We start from the raw sequence: 26,517 nt of genomic DNA on the forward strand, positions 1-26,517 counted from the left end.
ATCGAAACCCAGCTCTGAGATGAACCCAGTTCTTCACGTGTCCTACTTGCAGAGGGGTATCACGTGCCTCAAAGTTCACGTAGCAACCACAGTGGGTTATACTGTAATCTAGGTTCTTAGGAAAGGTCCCTGATCAAGGTCCTCTTAAAAATTGATGCAGGAATGACACTTTGAATTCACATGAGCCAACATATCTGAGCCTCGTTACTGGGCTCAGAAATGCCAGGGTAAGGGCTGCAGGATGGGTTTTCCCTGAGCCAGTGTCATGGTGGTGCAATCCCTCTTGCTAAGAGCTCTTCAGAGCTGTGGATTTCTCTGAAGCTCTTTCTAGTCATCAATGAGTGACCTCTGGTTAATTCTTCACACCAACCTGAGTCCAAAGAGGCCTCATTTCCACATCTGAGACTTAGTCTTCATTTAGAAGGCATCTTCTTAACTTCAGACAATAGGTATAATTTACCCCGGAGTTACAGCTAATGAATCTGAATGTTTTAGGAAATGTGTCCAAGGTCACTCAGCAATAAACAGTAGAGCCAGACCTGAATCCAGAGTTCCACTCCAAAGCCCATACTCTTAGCCACTTCTTGAAGCATCATGATTTTGTATCAGAAGTCTGTTTAACTTGAGAGGGTCACCATTTCTCCTTTGCTACTCACCCTCTTTCCTCCTAGTCTCTTCTTCCACTTTCCTTCCTGCTCCCTCTCAGGCTAACTCATACTTTTGTATTTCTTCAGTTTCAGCCACAGCCAGGAACCTGACCTCACCCCAGCCCCCAGTTGGCAAGAATGAAGTATAGGTGGAAGGCTGAGCCTGCTAGGAGCCCCAGGCAGATGGCCACTGCAGAAGACAACAGAACTATGTGGGAAGTGGGAGGAGATATCCTACATGCCCATGCAAACTCCCAGACTTGGGTAAGACAATATTCTCTAACCCTTCCCAGGCACACAGTTCGTTTTATGATCACACGGAACTATGTGAGGAGCTCTCAGACCATCTGAGGAAAATGTTGAAGTTAGCAATACAAATTCAGAGCAAAGCAATTAGTTGCTAATCAAGGCTTTCCTTCTTTTGCACTCATTTATAGTTATTGCAAAGAGAAGAGAATTTGGAAACTTGTTCATCAAATCATATTTCTTCAGGGTTATTGGGAACCAAAACTGCAAAAAATTTTTCTGGGGGGAAATAGGGGAAAATCCTTTTTTTTTTTTTTTTTTAAAGGCTCTTAGAATTGGTTTAAATAATACATTTAAGTAAATTAGTAGAAATACTGGATTTATTAGATGCCACATCCAGGGCTTGAGTTGGAAAAGGAGCTGGTTTGTTTCTGCATATGTTTCTGGCTGAATGTGAATGGCATCCTCTGCCAGATGCAGTAGGCTGCAGTTGCATTAGCTCAGGACTTGGCCAGACCTGCACTTCCATCTTCAAGCAGTGTGACCTTGAGCTCACTACTTAACTTCTTCAAACCTCAGCCTTTCTGTAAAAAGATAGAGGCATTAATGTTCACCGCCTGGGTTGCTGTAAAGATCAAATGACATCATGTCTGTGAAACTGCCTGGTATAGGAACTGGCAGGGTAGGCATTTAATAAATAGTAGTTTTACTTAATTTTATGTCATTTTAAGGGATGGGCCAATGTAAAGGCTTGTTATTAAGAAATAAGGGGAAAGCAACCAGAAATTTGTGGTCTACAATTTTTCCTTCACTTAAGAAAATCTCACCAAAGCTGTATTTTCAGTTAAAATAGGGAGAACAGAATGTTTTGCAATACTTCTCCCACCAAAACCTCAACTTTCAGTAGAGACTTCAAAGTTTGGCTGCACAATGTATAGCTGTCTATGTATTACTGCTACAAACATATTTACAACATAAAATTCGAGAGAGCAAGCACAAAGTCAAAGCCAACAGGGTAAATGCTGATATAAGTTTTAGGCTCCATATAGCCTATCAGAAAATAAATCATCCCTCACAAAGATGAGAAGCACAGAGCTCACAATAAGAAATAATAGTAAATCAGAAATTCTACATAATAAAGAACCTTTATGAAGGTGGCTTATATGGAAAGATTTTATTTTCCTCTGCCTAAAATTATCTGAGATTTCATTTGCAGCACTATTTCCAATTTGTTTTTTAAGATTAAGAAAAAAAAAAGGTCACTACCACTTTGTTCAACATTTCCCTTTAGTGAACAACATGGCCACTCTATTGAAAAAAAATAAAACAATGGGGTGGGGAAAGCTCACCAGAGAAATACAGAAATCAACAAATTGACAATGCAAAGCATGGCAGCCGAACAACAAATAATTTGCCGCAGACCAGTCCCAGAAAGTAAACTAAAATGGGAAACTGATAAAAACCATTGTTTGCATGAGGCTACTGGGCTGAAAGCTGGTATATCTCACTGCCCAACAGGCTGGAAGCCATTTTCTATCTAAAGCACACAATGGACTGGGAAGGAGTTCAGGCCACAGGGGCTGTCAGAAAGCTCAGGTTACAGCAAAACCTCCAGTCATTTCCAGAACATAATCAAAGCTCTCTTCTGCACAGAATCAGAGGGGTAACACGTTCTTAGAACTGTAGAACTGATTTTTGTTGCTGAGTTCAGCATTAAACATCCTTGAAAAAGCGGCCATCAGCTAGGCTGAATAAACGAAAAGAAAAAGCAGATTTTCCCATGAAGTTTCAACCACAGCAAAATGCTACCTCCTTTTTTGTTTCACCAAATTTTGTTTCACCAGCAACTCATGCATATACCTAAGTCAACTCTCCACCCTCAAAAAACTCTGGCTGGCCAACTTTCTAGAATCTTCCTAAGTTCCATAATGTTAAAAGCAATGACAGTGAAGCCACTTGCTACTCTTTTCCTCAAAGACATAAATAAATATGCCCAGATCAAGCACAGGGCATTTTCATAAAAATCATCTATACTCATGCAAACTGAATCTCCATCTATGTTTAAAAAATTAAAAGTGTTTAGTTGGCATCTATCCTAATCATCCAAGGCCCAAAGTACACAAGAACAAAAAAGTCAGAGATTTCCAAAAGCTTTTTGTTAAGGCACAACCCCCACATTTTATGTTATGTTATTTTATCATTTCATTTTAAAGATTTTATTTTTAAGCAATCTCAACACTCAATGTGGGGCTCAAACTCACAATCCCGAGATTAATAAGAGTCACAGTCTTCCAACTAAGCCAGCCAGGAGCCCCACAAAAACCCCATTTTAAAGAATAAATCGTTAGGGGCACCTGTGTGGCTCAGTTAGCAGGGCATATGACTCTTGATTTCGACTCAGGTCATGATCTCAGGATTCTAAGATCGAGACCCATGTCGGGCTCTGCACTGAGCATGGAGCCTGCTTAAGATTCTCTCTCTCCCTCTGCTCCTCCCTGCCCCCACTCATGCTCTCTCCCTCTTAAAAAATTTTTTTTAAATAAAGAAATAAAAAAAAAAATTTAATAAATAAAAATTTTCTTTTTAAATAAAGAATGAATCCCTAAAAGTTCTTTGGGAACAGATACAATTTCTACAAGGATTTCATATCTTCAAATTTATGCTTATGAAGAAATATATATGCTTAACTCAAGTTTAGTAAACACAGTTATGTTGAGGATAAAATACCCTCTTGCATTAATTTCAAACTTTGTGCTCATCCTCTGCTGTCACTATTATACAGATTTCCTTTTATTAAAATTTGGATGGGGTACTAGAAAGACCTCAAACATACTTCTCAGGATACCCTTCCTCAAGGCACCCACAGAGAAAAAACCCAAACAGTCACAGACAGAAAGCTCTCAGAGTGGCAGTTATTCATTTCCTGAGCTAACCCACTTCCTTCTTCAAACATTTCCTTCTCTGCACCAACGTGTTTTTTGAAATCTATCTGCATCGACGTCCTTGCAAAATATGGTTCTGGGCCGAGGGCCTGGAATCTAGGCAAATACCAACAGTGATGACAAAATTAGAATTGGAATCTCAAATCAAGTGTCACTTCAGGGGTACAGAAGGCTCCCTGCAATATTAATTGATGTTTTAGCCAAAGAATCTGAATTGTTATGAGCTAGAGCCACACTCTGGGAAAACAAATGCTATCAAAGTGAAAAGCCGAACACAAAAAATGTCATAGCTCTTGGCTACTCCATTACAGAAAATGTTGACATCTTCCATGATAAGAAAATCAATTTTTTAAAATTTTTCAGACCACAAGCAAACTGTAATGAGTTGCTGGATTTCTTCATACTAAGTATAACCTGAGAAATACCACTGAAAGTCTAATAATTACTAATGTTATACATATTATTATAAATATATCTTCTCAATGATTATTATCTTGAGTTTAATCAAAGCAAATATATACAGTGAGCAGAAATTTGGCTATTACGATTCCTTTGTGCTAACAAATGTGAAACATGACTTAAAAAATAAAATCAGCCTTTACCTAAATATAAATATAAAAAGCTTTATTTACCAGCAAATACTGATACCACAAAAACAGACAAAGGAAATACAGTCTCTTAAAATGTTTATTTTTGTCAGAACAGCTGACGATTTTCTAAGTCTTTTGGTTCATTATTTTAACAAGCGTTTCCCCCTTGAAAAATCCATTCAAAATATTTCAATCCTTGAGGTAAAGAACTTTAAGAAAACAAAACAAAAAAATTCTGATTTTTTTAAAGAAAAAAATTCTTAAAATTCCTTTAACTTGATAAATAGAAATAATCTCTTCTTGTTCTACTCTGGTGAACAAAAACATACTTTATACAGCAAAGTATCCAGTCACTTATTGGCAAACTGAAGGTGAAAACCTACCCATTTACACGGTCTATTCAAACATAGTGCAATACTTCCATATTCATATAGACTTTAAAAACAAAACCAAACAAAACCAAACAGTTACCAACACTCTTCTGGCAAAGACAAAGGTTTTGGAATGCAAAAGCAACAGAAGTTTTAATCTCAAAGCTCCAGAAGGGAATTAATCTGAGTCTTCATCATCAAGATACTCCTCGGCATTGCTTAATGTTCGAACAGCATCTAAGTAGAATGGGGGAAAAACAAAACAGAGAAATTACAAATTGCTCAGATATTTTTCACTTTCAAAGCTCCTGATAGCTCAAGAAACTGTAATCTTTCCTCAGACCCAGAGACTGTACATCCCCCGCAGATCTTTTTCAACTTTTGCTTTCCTGCCTAACTGCTCAATTTTTGCTGCCAGAGAGGTTGACAAATACAGCTCCCTGCACTTTCTTTAGACATGCGAAAAAATAAAGCACATAGTGCTAAGGTACCATGAATCTATCTCGCCCAAAATGCAACCAGCAACATGCACCATGGTCAGCATGGAACACACAGGAAGCCCCTTCACTCTGACAACTGTACTTCCAACCTCCTCTCCCAATGACAAGTGCATACACATGGCTTTGGTCAGACAGACGACAGTCTGTGGCCTTACCTGAAGGCAATGTCACTGGGCAGAAAGATAACTAATGAAGGGAAAAAAGGAAAAGGAAGAGAATGAAAAAAGGAAAAGGAAAAAGCAGCTTCACTTTTATTTTTAAAAGCACAGATAAAGTAGGCTCAGGAGCAAAAGAATGAAATAAATAAATGTATGTATGTATGTATGTATGTTTGAAATAGAAAGAACCAAACCCCACCATATGTTAAATCAGGCTTGAACAGGGTTATCTGATCTTTAACTGCTCACCTCTTCAACTGTCTAGTTAAATGCTTATAAAGCAACAGGTTACAACGAGGTATAATTTTAGGTGGAAAATTGAAATGCAAGGAGAACCACTGCTAGAGCTCAAAAATGTATGTTATCATGGTCTCTAAATACTATCTCCCCACACTTACTGGAGACATGACTGATGCCAAGTCTGGGGCACAAAAATGTAAAAGATGCTAAGTGGAACCGTTCGTCATGCCATACAACAAGGGCGCCATCAAAGAGAACGTCATATTAAAAAGATTCAAGATCCAACCTGAAGGGACCTCCTCCACTAGCCAAAGAGGAGCTATCAGTAAGGGTACTAAATACAGTGGATTGCAACACAGCAAATATTTCAACACACAGCAAAGAGAATTCACTAGTCCTCTTTAGAGAACAATAGGGAATCAGTACCTTATTTCAAAAACTCACTAACAAAGACAAAAATCAAGCCTCTATTTCTGCCCCTACTCCATAAACTATTAACTCTGAGTAATCAAACCATGGATGAAGAAATTTTTTTTTATAGAATGTCCCATCTGATAACTGAGAAAGGAATGACAGAATTTGAGTATCACTTGTTTTACAACTGTTGGTGAAACAATGGATCTACACAATGATCATCAATGAATGCTAACGTCAGAGGACAAGCAATAGATATTATGTGCCTCTGATGAAACAACACAGCTTTCTTCATGACGTATTATTCCCTCTACCCCTTAGACAGATAAAATGTAAAATCTAATCGAGATTTAACACCAGTTGACAAAAATACAGAGGAGAGAGGAACATGACAAACAACACCAGAGGGTGCGTATATGCAATGTCTAGACTGGGAAAGTCAGGAAAACTGACCCAGCTTCCTTAATAAGTAATTGCCAGGCTAACAAAAGAGGGAGAAAAGATGATTTAAGAGACATATCTCCCACTAAGAGCCTGATTTTCTTCAGACCCTGACTTCAACTATAAACAAATTAAGCAAACAGATTATTAAGTAAACAAAGTATAAACAAATGTGTATGGCAAATGTTAGACAATGTCAAGGTTATACAATGATATGAAGGAATTATTAATTTTAGGTATGCTAATGATACTGTAGTTTTTTTTCACTCATTTTCTTTACAAATTTAGGAAAATATTGAGAAAAAGGAAGGGACAGGAGAGAGCTGGTACAAAGGAGGTAGAGACAGATTTATTTTTTTGTAAGAAGGAAAGATGAAAAAACAAGCAGATATAAGCCGGACAGAGGCAAAATTCAATGATTTCACACCAGCTTCCAAACTACTAGAATTCTACAGGTTGTCTGTATTCGTCTCCATCCTCCTTAATCAGAAGTTCTGGAGATCTGGGTGGAATATACTTTGTTGGATCCACACACACACCAACTTCGTGACTCACTGTAAACTTGGGAAAAGCACTTTTTCAAGCTAAAGACCAAAAGATAATAACAAAGCTCTTTCCTACCCTACTCTGCTGCTACAATCCTATGTTTTGCCCATTTGAGATGTTTTTTTCCTTCAATGGTTACTTCTGCCCTTTATTTCAAGCTCGTTTATCCTGTTAGCAGAAGATGGCTCACCATGGTGCAAACTTTACTGATAAGAAGTCATGAGACAGGTGTGAACCAGGCAAATAAATTCTTTCACCTTCATTCCTTTCATGGATTGCTTGCTCTCAAGTAGTTTCTCTGGAAACCTCTCATGTGGCCAAGATCTGAGGAGCTATCTCTCTTCACAACCCATCTTGGGTGGCGGCCATCACATGGTAATGTATCTCCTAGCAGTGCATCCCCTTCTCCCTACCTCACTTCCATTTCTCAGTGTCACTGACCTCAATTGGCACATTCCAAATCAAGCACCAGCAGTTAAACGAATGATAAATAGTGGAAAGGCAGACACAGAAACCTAGAAATATCTCATAGACATAGCATTCCATATTAAGTGAAAAGAAGTCAGACTCAAGAAAGTACATGCTGGCCCCATGTGGGGCTCCCTGCTCAGTGGGAGTCTGCTTCTCCCTCTCCCTCTGTCCCACCCCGCCCCCACGTGCTCGCTCTCTCACATGCTCTCTTGCTCTCTAAATAAATAAATAAAATCTTTTTAGAAAAAGTACATACTGTTTTATTCCATTAATATCAAGTTCAAGCATAGGCAAAACCGGTCTATGGTGAGAGAAGGGGAAGATATGGAGAGGGGCTTCTGGAGTATGGATCTACCTTGATCTGAGTTGTGGCAAACAGGTACAAGCACAGATTAAAAAAAAAGAAAAAGAAAAAGAAAAAGAAAAAGAAAAAGAAAAAGAAAAGAAAGGAAAAGAAAAGAAAAGAAAAGAAAAGAAAAGAAAAGAAAAGAAAAGAAAAAGCAAGATGATAAACTTAGGATTTATATGTTTACTTAATATAAAGTATACCCCAATTTGTAAAATCTGGAAAAAAGGATTTAAAGAGTTGAAGGTGGGGCTGAACCCTGGCCCCACACTTATATCCCCAAGTTACCCTTCAAGGTAACACAAAATATGACTTATTTTTTCTCTATCAAAAATCCGAGGGATGCCTGGGTGGCTCAGTGGTTGAGTGTCTGCCTTTGGCTTAGGTCGAGATCCCGAGGTCCTAGGATGGAGTCCCACATCAGGCTCCTCACAGGGAGCCTGCTTCTCCCTCTGCCTATGTATGTCTCTGCCTCTCTCTGTGTGTTTCTCATGAATAAATAAATAAAATCTTAAAAAAAAAAGGTGTACTTTTAAAGGTGGGCAACATCAGAATATACTTTTTCCAGGGCAGAGTTTGTGCTGGCAATTAGCTATACATAGCCCAATACTCAACTCCAATTCCAACTGGGATCACAATACAAATTGAAACTTTTTACTGGATGATTGCAGGCATGAAGCAAGAAAAAAAGACAAGAAGAGGTAATGTGAAAACTGAATTATGAAAATTCATTTCTTGGCTCTGTGTGCCAGGCCCCCAGATTACCTCGTTAATGAATGGGTCCATTATTAAATCAATACGAATTTAGGAAAGTAGACTAAAGACACTTGGCGTGAACAGAGAAAAAGAGAACTGCCTCCCAATCCTATTCTACAAAGACTGCAGAAAGGTCGGGGGGGGGAGCAGTTTGCCACCTGCCTGCCCCAGCTCCTGCTGCTCACATGGAGGCTTCTAGGTCCAGCTCTCTGGGGTCCGAAGCAACTGTGGTATTTTCCTTGTCTATCACAATCAAGCTTATAGTACCCATGAGAGTCTGATAATCTGTAGCTCATAAGAAGTCTTACTCCACAGTTAGGGCATTCTGAAAGTACCCACATAGCACCAGGAAGTCAGTGGCAGAAAAAGGAAGTTAGGCCATAGTCCAACTTCCTGAACCAACCAAGGCAGCAAGCAGGAGAAGGTACATGCCTAGTAGAGGTATCACTCCCTCAGATCTGCATATATGGCTTCTCAATCAAAATGTAGGATTGATGGGGAGCACCACTCAGCTGATAAGTACTTTCTCACTCACTTAGCAGACCCTCAATCCACCTGTGCATGAGTAAATACTTTCAAGAAACACCAGCTCTAAAAAAAAAAAAAAAAAAAGAAAGAAACACCAGCTCTGCCAGGAGCATTCACAGCTTAAACAGTTAAGGAACCCAAGCGGCTTAATGGTTTAATGGTTTACACTCTATCTGAACTGAAGCTAAAAGAAATAAAAATCTAAAATAAATACCTACCTTGGGTAAAGAATCAAAGGAAAAGCAGATTCGTGAGGAAGGCTAAGATGAGAATTTGGTGATGGACATGGAGGATAATTCTGGGAAGCTCCCTTGGTGAGTCATGAAGAGAGGGGGACTGTTTGCTATTTTTGATTGACTAAAGCAGGAAACAGAAGACTGACTTTATTTTGTTGCCTCTGCTGGAATTGGGCTATGGGGCAAGATAACATTGCCTCTTTTCATAAAACAAAGGGTACTCAGTTAAGGAAGAGAAAAGCTTTCCAAGGGTTCAAAAATTAATGGGAGCGTGATTCAAATGATGAAAACAAAAATCAGTATCTCATTACACAAGTTCAGAACTCTGAGAGTGATATTAATATAGAAACAAATGCACTTAGCCTCTCTATACTGGAAATGTCTCAAAAGTTGTTTTGGTGATTCTCCACCAACACGGATTGGTCTAAACTTTAGACTCTAACGCAATACTAAAAAGGGTTGGAATGATGAGTAGCAATGCTAAATAAAGACTTGTGAAAATTGAATTCTCCATTATAGTGGTTCCAGTCTAGAAAATGGTGGAAAAGATGTATCAATCATTGGCTTATTCTTCAAAGTGAGATTAGAGTGCCAAACATAAGATAAAAGTAGAATAAGGCTTGAGAAGTGAGGGGTGGGGGGGCGGGGAGACTGAATGTGCCTTCCAACCAAATCATCTTTTACTTTTCTTTTTTCTACCTCTGGGTTCCTATGGGCCAGGAGGCTGATAGTGGATGAAAGGGAGAGACCAGGGACGCCTGGGTGGCTCAGTGGTTGAGCGTCTGCCTCCGGCTCAGGTCATGATCCCGGGGTCCTGGGATGAGTCACACATTGGGTTCCCTGGAGGGAGCCTGCTTCTCCCTCCACCTGTGTCTCTGCCTCTCCCTGTGTGTCTCTCATGGATAAATAAAATCTTTAAAAAAAGAAAGAGAAATAGAATAGAATAGAATAGAATAGAATAGAATAGAATAGAATCGAATCGAATCGAATCGAAAAGAAAGAAAAGAAAAGGGAGAGACCAGAGAGAGGAATGAGAAGAAAGCTTAAAGGGGGTTAAGTACTGAGTTATGTACTGAGAGGTTCAATAAATGGCCAATCTCTGAATAGTAACCACGAAGGATGCAAATGCGTTTTACACCTTTTCTTTAACACCTTTTCAAAAACAACCACACAAACCTTTAATTTTTTTCTTTCAGAACTATTCTCCCACACCAACAGATATTTTTGTCTCTAAGAATGTAGACCTAAACTTTGCCTTTAAAAACCACCCCAGCCTATAAATAATCATCAAACTGTTTACCAAGTCTAGAATAATTCTGATTACAGTTTACTGATATTCTCAATTAAAATAGAAACCAAATATAATCACGGAGCCCTTCAGTGCTTAATTGAAAAAATATTTAGAGGTAACCACTCATAAGAACCTAGGAAATGAGGATATGGAGACCATGGCTCTCTGATAAGAACTCTAATGGAAACCAAGGTGATTACAATTTGATTGTAAGGTACAAAGGAAACATATATAAAATACTAAAATGTTGATGTCTCTTCAACTTGTGTGCATGAAAGTTACTTCTATGGTGAACGTTCCAAATTAGACCAAGGAGATAAAACCTAACTTTAGAACCACACAAAGAGTTTACCAAGAAGCATTTGTGTTCAGTTCTAAGATAATAATCCTTGGTCATGATGGCACCCAGAGGAAAAAGGATTGAAACCAAATACCTGTCCCCTGTTTCTTTTTCAGGAGAGATGCACAGGCGGCATTTGTAGCCATGTCCAGGGCCAGCTTCTTCTCGTTGTTTCTTAAGTCTGTTCTTGCACCTTACCCCCAAAACAAGAAAACCACATCAGGTGTTTCTAAAGAACCTCGAATAGCAATCTTCTTTCCACCAAAACTAATAACTTTTGGCCAAACTTACTAGAGAACCATTCTGGCCCCAAAGTAAGCTTTTTCAGAACAGTAAAAGCACATTTGGCATCTTGAATCAGGGAGCTTGCAGCAGCACTCCTGATAATTAATTGGGCACAATTAAAATATAGCCTCTCCTTTCAAGTCCTCAGAATACTGCATGTGACTTTTTAGCAGGGAGCTTACTATCCCCAAGGTGAATCTTAAGTCAATTAGACTCCAATGTGTCTTGGCACCAATTTTTGGAGATTAAATTTACTACAACCTTTGCTTCTTGAGAAAAGACCACGTGGGTTACGCCTGAGAGGATTAATATTTTATATCTGTAAGTATACTCCTGTGCAAATTAGCAGAAGAGTAACACAATAAAACCTAGAGGCAATCCATGGTTCCTGCAGCCCCATCTTCATTTGCTTTTTTTCCCCCTTGTCTTCACTGTGGTAAAAATTACATCAGAATTCATGAGTGCATTTTCATTGATAAAGATTCAAAAATATAGAAGTATGCTGAACAGAAGCATATGTCCCATTTCATCCCCTAACTCACCCTTCCTTCCCTTCTTCCCGCTTGTCCACAGGAAGCCATTCCCAGCAAATGGGCATCAATCCTATCTCCTTAGGTGCATGAATGCATTCACAGATGCATGTATATATGCATATACATACATAGTTGTATCACATACTTTGGTCTGTAAATTGATTTTTTTTAACCCAACAAATCCATACTGGTACTCATTCCCTCATGGTACATATCCTTATAATTCCATCTATTTAAATATCTGTAAGTATTCAACATTGTGGACAATGCAAAATTTACTTAACCACCCCCCTACTGAGGAGCACTGAAGCTGTTCCTTTATCACAAACCATATTGTAAACCTCCTTGAACAGCATCTTTCTGAAGTTTTCTAGAAGTGATGCTGGAATGAAAGGATATGTACATTTTTAATTCTCCTAACTATTGTCAGATTGCTTTTCAAGAAGGCTTTACCAATTTACACCCCCTGCCACAATATATGAGAGTGCCATTTTCTCTGTAACCACATCCTCTTCCATAAACAAAAAATAAATGCAATGAAATTCACAGGCACAAAAATACTGAGTTAAGAAAGTATGGCATCTTTAATTAGGAATATGGCGATTGTGTATAAAAATCTCCCTCCTGAGCAGATTTAGATCTACTCGTAGCTAAGGGTCTATAGAAACTTCATTCTTCGGGCGCCAGGATGGCTCAGTGGGTTAAAGTCTGTCTTCAGCTCAGGTCATGATCCCAAGGTCCTGGGATTGAGTCGTGTGTCGTGTTGGGTTCCCTGCTCAGCGGAGAGCCTGCTTCTCCCTCTCCTTCCCATTCATTCTCTCTCTTTGCTTTCTCTCTCTCTCTCAAATAAATAAATAAAATATTAAAAAAACAATCAAACCGGGATCCCTGGGTGGCGCAGCAGTTTGGCGCCTGCCTTTGGCCCAGGGCGCGATCCTGGAGACCCGGGATCGAATCCCACGTTGGGCTCCCGGTGCATGGAGCCTGCTTCTCCCTCTGCCTATGTCTCTGCCTCTCTCTCTCTCGCTCTCTGTGTGACTATCATAAATAAATAAAAATTTAAAAGAAAATTAAAAAAAACAACAACAATCAAACCTCATTCTCTCACTGTGCTCCAGGTAAAAAAAAAGATCCCTGAGGGTTAAGAGTTTTGTTAAGGGTTTTGTAACTAATCATATCTTACATTAAATTACACTTTAGAACTCATATATGTGATTTCTGCCAGGACAGGAAATGTTCAGAGCCAGCAATGCAAGAGAAGAAACAATCATTTCCTGTGTCCCTCTCAACTCGTGCTACCCAAGAGAAACACAATGTGAGCCATATATGTCATTTTAAACGTTCTAGTGGCCACATTTTCGAAAACTGGAATTCATTTTAATAATATATTTTCTTTAATCCAGCGTATCCACAGTGGTACCGCTCTGTCATACAACCAACATAAACTGTGATGCTTTACATCTTTTTTCACTAAGTCTTTGACATCTGATGTACATTTTACACTTATAGCACATCTCAGGTGAGACTAGGCTCATTTCAAGGTCTCAGCAGCAGGAGCGGTTTAGTGGCTGCCCGCACAGATGACACAGTTCTCAGCATAATCTTGAGGGGGCACTAGAGTGATCCCCATGCTGTGTCTTCTTTTATACTTGAGGTTTATATCATCCACATACTTTTTTTTTATTTTTTTTATTTTTTTAAATTTTTATTTATTTATGATAGTCACACACACACACACAGAGAGAGAGAGGCAGAGACATAGGCAGAGGGAGAAGCAGGCTCCATTCACCAGGAGCCCGACGTGGGATTCGATCCCAGGTCTCTAGGATCGCGCCCTGGGCCAAAGGCAGGCGCCAAACCGCTGCGCCACCCAGGGATCCCTCATCCACATACTTTAAATCAATAACACTTCCTCTCATGTATCTCATAACACTGCTCAAAGATCCCTAATGACAGTGCACCCTTATGAGACCTCAAGAATCAAACAACTTATGTTATAGCCTTCTAGACCAGGGTACGGTATGGGGGATATGCCTGGCCCTCCATAAGTGTTCATTAATATTTGCAGGACAAATGGATGGATGGATGGATGGATGGATGGATGGATGGATGGATGGATGGATGGTCCATAATTTCAGTCCCCTCTGACTTGTACAAAAATAGAGAATCAAGGTATCTTCTCATTCTTCCTATATCTAGTACCTGCTCGGCTCAAAGGAGGACATTATAATCACAGCTTTCTTTCTTCTCTATTGAAACTTTTCTGTGTGAATAGCGACCTCAGCAACTTTTACCCATACAGCCTTCTGAGATAGGATCTTCTCTGCACGCGTGTGCACACACTTGCACATATACACGCATGCCTTTCTTCTAAGGCCCTTTAATCTTGCAGAAATATACAATAAACTCATACTGAAAGTAACATATGTAATCTTAAAGCTTACCAAACTTTTAATTTAAAACTAAAAACTTAAAAATAAATAAAAATAAAAAATAAAACTAAAAACTTAACACAAATCACCCCAAATACCGTAGTTTCATCTTATTGTAACAACTCTATGATACAAACACAGTGGACATTAAAATCCCATTTTCAAAATACAAAGCCTGTTATTCTTCCTACTATTTCAAATAATATAAATGAATGTAGCCTGTTTTTCTAGGGTAAGTAAAGGCCAGATAAACTGGGCACATGCTTTACCTTTCTCCAGAAGCAACTGGACAATATCTGCATAACCCTTCCAGGCAGCAGCATGCAAAGCTGTGTCTCCCAACTTGTTCTACGGTGATTTAAAAAGAGAAAGAAGCATTTTTTTAAAATAAGACTGGATTGATAATATGCATGAATTTAGGTTTACTCTAAGTAAACCTACAATGAAAACAACTTAAGAAATCATGTAAAATCCCAAAGCAAGAAAGGAGACTCAAGAGACGACAGAAGAGTCATTTGGGGTGAGGGAATAGGAAAATCTCTGAGGATTAGAAACCAACTTGGCAGAGAACCAGTGGAAATGCAGATGCCTGCACAGGGAGACAACAGGAGGAAGCAAGCAGATCTATCCCTGCAGAAAGCTAGCATGAATTAGGAATTAGGGATCCCTGGAGACGCCGGAGCAGGCATGAGGTGTGGGAGTGAAAACAAGAGTACTAGGTGAAAGTGTTTATGAAAGTAATTAGATCACCTTCCTCTCTCCTTGCTGCCAGGTGACCCAGTGCAGATGGCAGCATTATCCTGAGAAAAATGAACTGGCTTGTCTCCAAGCTCATGAACTCAGAGCTATAAGGGAAGGTGGCAGCAAGGCCAGGAGCTAAAAGTAGTGGGTGAGCCTGGAAACTTACAGACTGAGCAGCAAGCAGCCTTTACCTGCCCCACTGCCCCAGTGTGTGCAGTCTAGCATCTATGCCCAGGCAGGAGGCTCAAAAACAGTTCTCTGGTGCTGCCAAATAGCTCCCCATGTGGAAGAGGGAGAGGGTACTCATACTCATCTGGGTATCACCCAAACAGCCAGGACCTTACTTCACCCTATAGAAACCGCAACAGTCGGTAAGCCCCATAAGCATGCACAATTTCCACCATACTTCCATTGTGAATGGACAAAGATACTAGGTATTTGAGGAAAGCCTCCATTATTTGAGAAAAGATCAAGACAAAGTTAATGGATCTCTGAGGGAAAAAACACAGTACAGTGAATGGCAGAAAACATTTTAAAAAGCTGTAATTAACATATCTGAGATATAACATGAAAGAGCACAATGGAACAAGAAAAGATGCTACCTAAAAGTAATAATCAGAGTAAAAGAAAGAGCTTATAGCAGACAGAACTCTAAGATGGTGCCCGAGATCCCTGCCCCCTGGGATCCACCCCGTCGAATTCCTCCACCTTGAGTATGGGTGAGACTAATTAATATAATAGGATATCACTGGGGATCCCGGGGTGCCTCAGCGGTTTAGCACCTGCCTTTGACCCAGGGCACGATCCTGGAGTCCCAGGATCGAGTCCCACGTTGGGCTCCCGGCATGGAGCCTGCTTCTCCCTCTGCCTGTGTCTCTGCCTCTCTCTCTCTCTCATGAATAAATAAATAAAATCTTAAAAAAAATAGGATATCACTCCCGTAATTAGGTTTCTAATCAGATGATACTGAGTTCATCAAAAGAGAGCTTATACCAGGTGGGCCTGACCTAAGCAGGTGGACCTTTTCCCAAAGGTACAGTGTCAGAGACACAATCTCCTATGGGCCTTAAAGAAGAAAGCAAACAACCATGTTGTGAAATGTCTATGGAGAGGGGTGATCTCGGAAAGCTGAGGTCCACAGCACTACAGGAGAAAGAAACTCAATCCTCCCAGCAACCTGAGTGAGCCTGGAATAGGATCTGAGCTCCAGATGAGAACCCAATCCAGCTAATGCCTTTATTCCAGCCTGGGAGACCCTGAGCAGAGAGCCCACCTGTTCAGCACCCAGAACTCTGGTCTACAGAAAATAGGCAAATGGGTGTTGTTTTAAGCTGCTATGTTTGTGGTTCTTCATTACATAGCAACAGAAACCTTACATGACACTGAGGACACTGAGGAATTAAAAAAAGTAACCAAGATAAAACATAAAGGTAAAAAAATCTCTGAGGAAAACTAAAATAACTGGAGGCTCAATGTAAGAGGTCCAACCTAACTACTAACGGGCATTCCAGAACCAAAGAACAAAGACAATGGGTAGTAAAAATTAGAAAAGAAACAAGAAACAATATTTTTCCAGCTTGAAAGAGTCCACCATCATTACCGGGAAGAGACCAACTCTAATGCACATCGTTGTGAAATACTAGAACACCATGGACAGAGTGACAAATTCTGAGCAAGAGAAAAAGCAGACCATACACAAAAGAATGGGAATCAAAATGGCATCAAATCTCTCAAAAGCAATTCTAAATACTGAACATCCTAGAGCCCTACCTGCAAAATTCTAAGGGAAATCATTTTCAACCTTGAATTCTGTCAGCCAAATAATCATCCCCTAGGTCCCCTTTCTTAGCAATCTACTTGGAGATGTTCTACAACAAAAGGAAGGCAATGTACAGGATCCAGAAAAGTGGAGACACACCACAGGAAGGAGATGAAAGTAAGGCTTCCCACAGGAAGGGAGCAAAGGCAGCAGAGACCAAGCCACTCAGATCAGAGAATGAGAATGAGGGCTTTGGAAGTACCAGTACCATTCAGGGGGTTGGGGGGGGGGGGGTGAGGAAGAAAGCAGTTATCTTAAACATTTTGGAAAAAGTATATCAAGAGAACGGCAAACAGTGTGGAAGTGTCTAGTGAGACACAAAACCCAAAATCAGCTAAATAAAAGCCACTAAGTACAGAAACAAAAGTGACACAAGCAGTGAGCAATATTTAAATAGCCCTAATATTTGTAAGCCATTGTAGGGTAAGATAACCAGAAACTATGATATGATATGTAGGGGACAATCAGAGGAACAAAGCTTGGGTGCTGGGATATCACAGTAGGGGCAATCAATAAGCTTATGCCTTCAGACAGGACACCGAAACATTTATGAAGATGACCTAGGGGACAGCTCCATAAGCATCTTCCTTAGTAACATGAAGGCAAGACGAGAGAGCCAATAACCCAAAGTAGTAAGTGAGAAAGAAGAAGTATGGTAGGCATTTGGGGCTTTATATAATTTGGATTTCGGTGCAACAGTAACTTTTTAACTGTGCGTTTGTAGTGTTTTGGTTAAAAATTGTATGAAAGATACTGAATGGGAATCAGTGTCAGTTCAAGACACAGAGACAGGACTTTGCATGCCCATACGCTGCTCCCTGAGAATTAGGCAGGTATGTGATGTGACCACAGACTTCTGCCTAATTGATCTTACCTGTTGGTTCAGTTCAATGTTTGGTTGAGTAAACAGCATTTCCACTATGTCTGAAAATCAAACAGGAAAGATATTTTTTAAGAATGAAAAGGAAAAGGCTGACAAAATGAGGCACAACAGCTTCAAACAAGAGGATTCTTTAGAAGAATCAAGAAAATTCTAATAAAATTTTTTAAATATATGTAAATACAAGACTTAAGAATGTAAAAAGTAGAATTATGTAGGGAATAGTTGTTTTCAAATAATTTGGCTTTCACATTTTGACATGGCAACCATTGTAGAAATATCTCTATGTTCACTGTTCATGATGATACTGTATATTCATTTAACTAATGTGCGTTTATCAGCTAACATAAGATCGGCTTCTTTGGGAAACAGCCATCAACTTTCCGTTAGCTATGCTATTTAATCTGCTGGGTGCTCTGTTTCTGATCGTTTTGTTTATTGTGTGTGTGTGTGTGTGTGTGTGTGTGTGTGTGTGTGATGTTGTTGTTGTTGTTGTTGTTGGGAGAGGGAGAAAGAGAGCAGGTGTGGCAGATTTTTTTTGGTCGGGCTGAAACAGACCCAGAAATTCCACTCTCATATTGATTATAACTGAGAAGGTCACCAACTCCATCATTAACTTAAGCAAATGCTGTCTTTCCCTGGAATCCACCAGCATGCATTCAACTTAGAATATAAATTGTGCAAGCGTATCTTGGGAAAAACTAAGTAGAAGGGTCACTTTTGCCCCTTTCTTTCTTTTTGTAAGATTAGATTGTGGGATTTGTTTTTACATGACTATTGTTTTTCTCTAACCCTTCCAAGCCTGAGAGAGGAAGTGAAGTTTCCAGTCTTTCAAGTGAGAGAGGTCCATGCAGTAAGCATTCTACCTACTGTTTCACAGACCTTCCAGGAACAAGGCTTTTGGCCAATGTTCTAAAGGATTTAAGCAGAATAATTTCTTTTCATTTCCATAACTCCAGCTCCTCTGCGTGAAGCACATTTTCAGTAGCGTGGACATTGATGAGATAGCAAACAGAAGGCAGTACCTTTATGCCCCCCATGGCAGGCCCAGTACAGGGCAGTACTTCCAGCTTTGTCTAAGCCATTAACGCCGACTCGGTTGTCCAGACATTCTCTCAACCAGCTCAGGTTGCCTGAAAACATCATGCATTTATAAGAACACAAGAAAAAGGGCTTGGGTTTTTTTGTTGTTGTTGTTTTGGTTTTGCTTTTAAATCAATTTCACCCTCTATAAATTTCCATCTAGAATGGATTAGTCAGCAAGTCTGAAATTAAGACCTGCCCAGTAATGCATTCATTATGGTGCATTTTCACTTCCAGTTTATTAATGAAAAGCATTAACAACAACTTGGAGTGGGGGTGGAGGAGGCCGGTGGAGGGGAAGAATTATTCGTCACAGTTCTGGCAAGTCCAGAATCAAGGCGCCAGCAGATTCAATGCCTGGTAAGAGCCTGCTTCCCAGTTCACAGACACTGTTTCCACCCCCTGGACAGAAAGAGCAGGAGAGCTCTCCCGGGTCTCTACTGGTTCTATTCATGAGGGCAGAGCCCTCATAAGCTAATCACCTCCAAACACCACTGATCTGGGGTTAGCTTTCAATATCTGAACCTTGAGCAAATGGAAACATTCAGTCTATGGTATCCACGGCCTGGCCCACATACAGCTGATCACTGTGTATGTCACTGACGAGATACAAGTAAGCTCTGTGGCTTGTACAACATCAGTCTCTAATGGTCAGTTAAAGGGAAGAGTTGCCTAAATGAGCCTACTTATGGTTGTCTTACTCTGTATAATGCACATACATGGAACTTTTTCCTTTGTGAAATCCTGGAAATTAGGGAAAAAAGAGTCAAACCTAAGAACAAGTAGATACTACTCATTTTCATATTAAAATGTATTTTCAGATCTTATAAGAAAATAAGGAAATAAACACTAAATAACTTCCTCATATGTTAAAATGTAACTACCAATTTAAAACCCTCTGGCTGGGATCCCAGGGTGGCACAGCGGTTTAGAGCCTGCCTTTGGCCCAGGGCGCGATCCTGGAGACCCGGGATCGAGTCCCACGTCGGGCTCCCGGTGCATGGAGCCCGCTTCTCCCTCTGCTTGTGTCTCTGCCTCTCTCTCTCTCTCTCTCTCTCTGTATGTGACTATCATAAATAAATAAAAAAATTTAAAAAAAATAAATAAAACCCTCTGGCTAATGTCTAAATATCTAGTTCACAAATCACTTTGTTTTTTAGTTTCAAGTCTTTATTTAAATTCCAGTTATTTAACATACAGAAAAATATTAGTTTTTTAAATGTCAGCTTAGTAGTTCTACTTATGCACAATTCTCAACCAGTAGTTTCCTTTTGCACATTCATGTTTCAAAAAGATCTGGAATAGAATGAAAGAGACCTCCTTGAGGCCTTATAAAAACTCCCTGTGTCCATAGTAGGGTTTCTCAACAGCAGCCCTATTGGCAGCAGCAGGGCTGAAGAATTCTTTGTTGCGGGGCAGACCTGGGTACCATTGTATGTCCCCAGCATTTACAACCCAAAAGGTGCCAGTAGCATCCCCAAGTCATGACAGTCAAAGTGTCTCCAGGCACTGCCAAATATCCCAGGGTTTGAAGGAGGAATTACCCCCGGTGGAAAACCACTAATGTACAGGATAAAGTCCCATGTACAAGGCCGGTCCCTGTTGCTCTCTCCCTCCGCAGTTTCACCCGCATCCCACTCACTTGCATTACTACAACACTCTCCTAAATGCTACACCCACAAGAAGGCTCCACCCTCCTGCCTTCCAGTTCCTCATTGCAGCCTCTACAGCCTGCTTAACTTAAACAGACTTCAGTTGCTGTTCTTCTGACACCATCCTGTAATGATCTGTTACACACATCTCTCCCCCGCCAGACTTGGAGCTCAGGGAGTCACAGACAACACCTTTCCACCTGCCACTGAGCACAGGCTAAGTAAAGGACTCAAAAGTGTTGGTGGCTGACATTTCAAAAATGAAAATCAGGGCAGCCCGGGTGGCTCAACAGTTTAGTGCTGCCTTCAATCAAATCCAGGGTGTGATCCTGGAGACCATGGGTCGAGTCCCACGTCGGGCTCCCTGCATGAAGCCTGTTTCTCACTTTGCCTGTATCTCTGCCTCTCTCTCTCTCTCTCTCTCTCTCTTTCTCATGAATAAATAAAATCTTTAAAAAAAAATGAAAATCAGCCTGCCTGGCTCATTGGACTGACTCTTGATCCCAGGGTTGTGGTTTCAAGACCCACACTGTGTTGAGATTACTGAAGGAAATTTTTTTTTAATTTTATTTATATTTTTAAAAAACATTTTATTTATTTATTCATGAGACACACACACAGAGAGGCAGAGACACAGGCAGAGGGGGAAGCAGGCTCCCTGCAGGGAGCCTTATGCAGGACTCAATCCCAGAACCCCGGATCACGACCCTGAGCCCAAGCAGATGCTCAACCACTGAGCCACCCGGGTGCTCCCCCCGCCCCAATTTTTTAAATAACATTTTATCTCTCTAGGGTGATAGAAGGCAGAACAGAGATTGCCTCTCAGACTCCTAACTCTGGGAAACAAACAAGGAGTGGTAGAAGGGGAGGTGGGCGGGGGGTTGGGGTGACTGGGTGACGGGCACGGAGGGGGGCAATTGACGGGATGAGCACTGGGTATTATGCTGTATGTTGGCAAATCAAACTCCAATAAAAAAAAAAAAGAGAGAGAGAGAGACTGCCTCTCAGGCGGGGGTGTTTACCAGGAAATGGGAACTTGCTGGGACAACAGAAATGTGCTAGATCTTGATCTAGGTGTCCGTTATGTGGGTATATACACGAATCAAAAGTCATCAAACTGTGTAATCAGAATCTGTGTGCTTGACTCCACTGTGTCCCTCAATGAAACACAACCACACCTACCTCTTTTTGCAGCTTCATGCAATGGATTGTCGATGGATTCCGCCTGCTCGGCCACTAGATTGAAAACAAAAAAGAGCGAACCCGATGTTGAGAAGGAACCGAAGGACCCGCTGCAGCCACTCCGTGGTCCCCGGCTCCCAGGGCCTCCCACCATAGAGCATCCCTCTTAATGTGGATCCGAGAAAATAGCAGAAAATCAAACTAACGTTTCCTGCTTTAAAAGGAGCTGAATTATTTGCAAAATAAAACCAAGCTAAGCAATAAGGCAACACCACGGCAATTAACTGGAAATATAAACAAAAACCAAACACGGTAATTAACTGGAAGTATAAGCAAAAACAAACATCCATGGCCTACATACCGGTACAGCCAAGTGTGTCATAAACTTAGTCACAAAAATGCAAAAGAAAACATTCGATGCTCATTTCTACATTCTGTAAAAACACCCTAGTTAGAAGATGGCTGAAAAGAATTCTGTGTCCCTCGTGTGTGTGCATGTGGGGGGCACGCAGGAGGGGGAGACAGTTTGCTTCCCGTGTTTACGAAGAGTAATCAGCAAACCTACCTGCCCCTAAGGAGTGTTCTTTGCTGTCCCAGAATCGACAGGAATGATCACATGAAGACCGTGGTTCAAAATAGACTTCAGCCCTACCCCCTCCCACTTTCATAAAGAGCTGGAACTGGACTCTCTCTTGGCTGTGGGAGACCCAAAGCAACAGAGGAATATTTGACATGGTCAGTATCTATGACTGGCTGGAAATGCACTGCATGGTAGAGGTATGCTCCGGATTTCAAAGGTTAGAGGAATGTAGAAATGTTTCAGGCCTTCTTTAACCCAGAATGGTATCACCTTTAGACCAGGGCAAGTGGGGCCCCTGTGTTGGGTCCCAGACCTCGGCTTTCACTTCTCTCCCTTCCCCTCCCCCTCACTGCTCCCCTAGGAACTTTGCAGTACCTTCCTGGAAATGTTCTAAGTTCTGTGCCAGGGTGTGGAACTGGCAGCCCAATGCCAGCCCTCTTGGTCTAGGGATTCATCTAATGCTGAAGTCAAAAGGGATCTTGGAAATGATTGAAAGTAAACCTCTCATTACACAGATGGGGAAACAGTCCCAGGGACAGTGGTTAAGTGCCTTCACTAAAGTCCCTTGTGATTAAGAAGTGGAAGAGAAAGGATTAAAACCCTGTTTACCAGTTCTGTGCTCTTTGGACTTTCCTATTTTTTTTTCCTCTTTTCTACAGAAGTACTCAGTCTGTTTCTCCCTCTTGCAACTAGAAGTGGCTTCATGTCAGGGGCTGTATCTCACTACTCATGCTCCTCAAACTGCCCTGATACTCATTTAATGAACATAACTGCTCCAGACATAAATTAACAAGGCAAGGTCACTTCATCACAAAAGAAAGGACTAGACTAAGAAACAATCTGAGATTTGGTTTAACAGCAAAAGAAAAGGGAAAAAAAAATTCTAAGAGTTGGACAGAGTAAAGCCATAAGCATTTCCCTGGAAACCTTGGGTTCTATCATAAGTGCTATAATGCATTTTCTTAAGCCGAAGAATCAAGTTCAAGTGCCTCCAGTGTCCAATCCTGTTTTATTAACGAGAGATTCACAGAGTACAAAATGTCCTACACTGGCAATGACTTCATTGATTTCTCAGCCACAGCAGCAAGCAGAAAGACTTCAGGAACCAGATAATTGAAAGTACACAAAGGAGAGGCGAAGTAAAAGCCACCTCAGCCATGCTTACCATAGTTGCTTGGGATTAGTCCAGTTCTGCCTTTGGAGGTGCCTTTCCACCAATTGGTATCACTCTAGTGAAAAAAGAGTTAAATTAAGTGGCACCATATCCAGTTTACATTCAATCACTTTTAAAACCATCTGGCTCATAGAATACACCTGTTCTACGGAATGTCCATCGGCCCTAGTCACAACCATCAAGCCTCCTCACCCCCTAGTTACAAATGTCCATTCCCCTTATCATTAAAGTACAAATATACACATATCGGCCTGCAACAAATACAATATACTTCATCACACAAATCAGAGAGACATACAAAATGGAAAAAAAACAATGACATTTAAGCAGTCTGTAGAATTTTTTGTTCAGTCTAATTTCTCTTAGCTTCAAGATTTTTTTTTCTAAAGATCTCTTTATTTTAGCTTCATTTTGGGGGAAACATTATGTTAGAAAAATTCAAACCTATAAAAAGTAAGAACAACAGTGTAATGAACATACATAACCTCATCTCCCACCCGCATAAATACCCACGGCCAATTGTTTTCATACATCTAACCTATGGCTTGCCTCCCCTTCAGAGTATTTTGAAATAAACTGTAGATATTATATTACTTCACCTGTACATATCTCAGTATGTATTTCTGAAAGATAAGGATTTTTCCCAAAGACATAAAACCATTATCAGAGCTTAAAATTCATTTTATTAATTTCCTAATATCATCAAATATCTACATTAATATTCAAGTTTTCTAGTTGTCCTACAATTTAAAATCCAAATAAGGGCCATCCAATATGATCGACTGATTTTCCTCTTTGGTCTCTTAGTCTATAGGTCTCCTTTTTTTTTTTTTTCCACTCCTTTATAAATACACTTGTGAAAGAAACCAGTTTTTTGTTCTGCTGAGTTTCAAACAGTGGGGATTTGGCCTGTTGCATCTCTGTGTTACCAAAAATGTCTCCCTCTGTTCCCCAAATTGCCTATCAATTAGTTGTTTAGTTCTAGAGGCTTAATTAGAATCAGATTCAGTTTTTTGGACAAGACTATCTTATAGGTAGTATTGCTTTCTTCCATCAGGGAGACACATTAAAGTCTCATGGTCTCTTTTTGTAATGATAGTTAGCCACTGAGCATAAACTGGATCCATTGTTTCCTGACGGTTGTAAAATGATGACATTCTATCATTCCTTTATCATTTAATCAATTGGAATATCTCTTTAAAGAAAAAGTTTCCCTCATCAACTCTCAGGTTATTCAGAGATGAAGTTCATAGAGAAATGGGAGAATCAACACTAATCATTTTCCTCAACTGAAGTTCATAGAGAAATGGGAGGATCAACACTAATCATTTTCCTCAACTGACTTTTTATTGTCAGAATAAAAAGTTGGTTCCGTAACATCCTCTCAGGGTGAAGAATGATGCTTGGGTTTTTGAAGTATCATTGGCAGCTCATGAATTTAAATATGGTAAATGTGTTTCAATCCTTGAGGACTGTTCCCCTACTTGTCTGCTCAAATTGTCCTATCTTTGACTAGTGGCAGCCTCATCAACTTCCTTCCGTCCTGCTACTGTGATCCTTGTCTTTGGAGGCTTCCTTGCTTCTAATAACAATAACACAGTGTCCTGGATTATCTTGCACCTCTGCTGCCCCCAAACTGGTAACAGGTATTTCTCAAAAGAGCCTTGTTCCTTTCAATGCAAAATAACATATTCTTACTGGGTTGGTCATTTTTTTTCTAGGCCTTTTCAAAGGACAGAGCAGGATGTGTTTTTATTTGATTTTAGATAAAATACAACACACTAGCAATACAGATGCAGAGCTGCAGGGTTTTTACTTAACCGCATTGATCTTACATCTGTGTAAGATCTTTTATTTTTTCTTGCAGGCTGAAAATCCCAATTTTCAGTATCACTGACCGAATGACTCATTTGCTCTAGACCACAATACACATGTAACAATCTCAGAACAGCAATGCCAATGCTTCTACTACAAGATCATGATTAAAAACAGTGATTTTGTTGCCAGTCATTTTTATCCTTCCTGTATGTTCTACTGGAGATGCTCAGGCGAACTGCTGAGTTTTAAGGTCACTTGGAATGGTTCCTTTCTGTGCGGTTATGCCAATTACCTGAGGTATAATTAACTTCATTTGATTCATTCTGCTTTTAAATTTCAGGGATTGTTTTTTGCCATTTAATTTAATTTTAGAGTTATGCAAAAGTTTACATGACTCCAAAGGCGAGCTCCAAAGCAATGGGTAATTTTTAAAAACTCTATATTTCATGTTCCCTCTACCCTATGTCCCTTCCCTCATATACAAGAAACTATTTTTTAAGTGTGATTTTATGATTCCTCCTTTGGCTTTTTTGTTTTAGACTAAAGAAAACAGTTATACATATCACCTCTCTTAAGTAAGGCATACTGTCCACATTTTTTTCACCTCACCTTTTTTCACTTAATTACTCACTTACTTACTTTTCACTTAATTACTTCACTTAAATTACTTTAGAGATATTCCTCATTCCTTTTTAGATAGCTGTATCATACTCTACTTGTGAATATACTGAGGTTTATTCAACTATTTTCCTATAGGTCAACATAAGGGCTACATCAAATTTTATTACAAATTGTGCTAAGATGAACAAACCTGGGCATATGTATTTCTATACAGATAAACATTTAAATAGTGTACAATATTGCAGCTACACCAGTCTTATGCACCATTAGGTCACATGTAGTATTTGCTGGGCTTACCATGTCAGTAATGTAGATGATATCACCTTCCTCAAAGTACAATTCATCTGGCTGAAAGAAAAAAATATATACAGTTTGACTTCATGTGATTTTTTCATGAATTAGAATATTAGGATTATGCTAATCATTATGTGAGTTTCAAATCCTAAAGTATTTTATAGACAATGTGGTACTTAGATACTTAAATCTATACACGGAGCCCATAATGAAACATTACTGACAAACTAATGTTTCAAAGCTGATCTTTATTATAACTATTTCCTCCTGAATATAAATGAAGAAATATATATACCATGATTTAGGCAACCACATACATAAATACTTAGGTGTATTATGCATTCAAACATAAAAATTACC

The 26,517-nt window shown here is 39.9% G+C and overlaps 1 protein-coding gene across 1 annotated transcript in view; it reads right to left on the bottom strand.

Moving 5' to 3' along the window:
- Positions 1 to 4,504: 4,504 nt before the first annotated feature.
- OSTF1 (osteoclast stimulating factor 1) overlaps positions 4,505 to 26,517 on the bottom strand; it is a 56,094-nt gene continuing 34,081 nt past the window's right edge. Inside the window, exons 3-10 of the mRNA XM_055311211.1 lie at positions 26,161 to 26,211; positions 23,416 to 23,479; positions 21,671 to 21,724; positions 18,779 to 18,886; positions 17,748 to 17,797; positions 14,583 to 14,661; positions 11,158 to 11,256; positions 4,505 to 5,033 (exon numbers count right to left, since the gene is read on the bottom strand). Of these exons, the coding sequence (XP_055167186.1) occupies positions 4,975 to 5,033; positions 11,158 to 11,256; positions 14,583 to 14,661; positions 17,748 to 17,797; positions 18,779 to 18,886; positions 21,671 to 21,724; positions 23,416 to 23,479; positions 26,161 to 26,211 (564 nt within the window). The 3' untranslated portion in view covers positions 4,505 to 4,974. The remainder of the gene's footprint in view (positions 5,034 to 11,157; positions 11,257 to 14,582; positions 14,662 to 17,747; positions 17,798 to 18,778; positions 18,887 to 21,670; positions 21,725 to 23,415; positions 23,480 to 26,160; positions 26,212 to 26,517) is intronic.

This window comes from Nyctereutes procyonoides, unplaced genomic scaffold, assembly GCF_905146905.1.
Source record: "Nyctereutes procyonoides isolate TBG_1078 unplaced genomic scaffold, NYPRO_anot_genome, whole genome shotgun sequence".
Taxonomy (NCBI): Eukaryota; Metazoa; Chordata; class Mammalia; order Carnivora; family Canidae; genus Nyctereutes; species Nyctereutes procyonoides.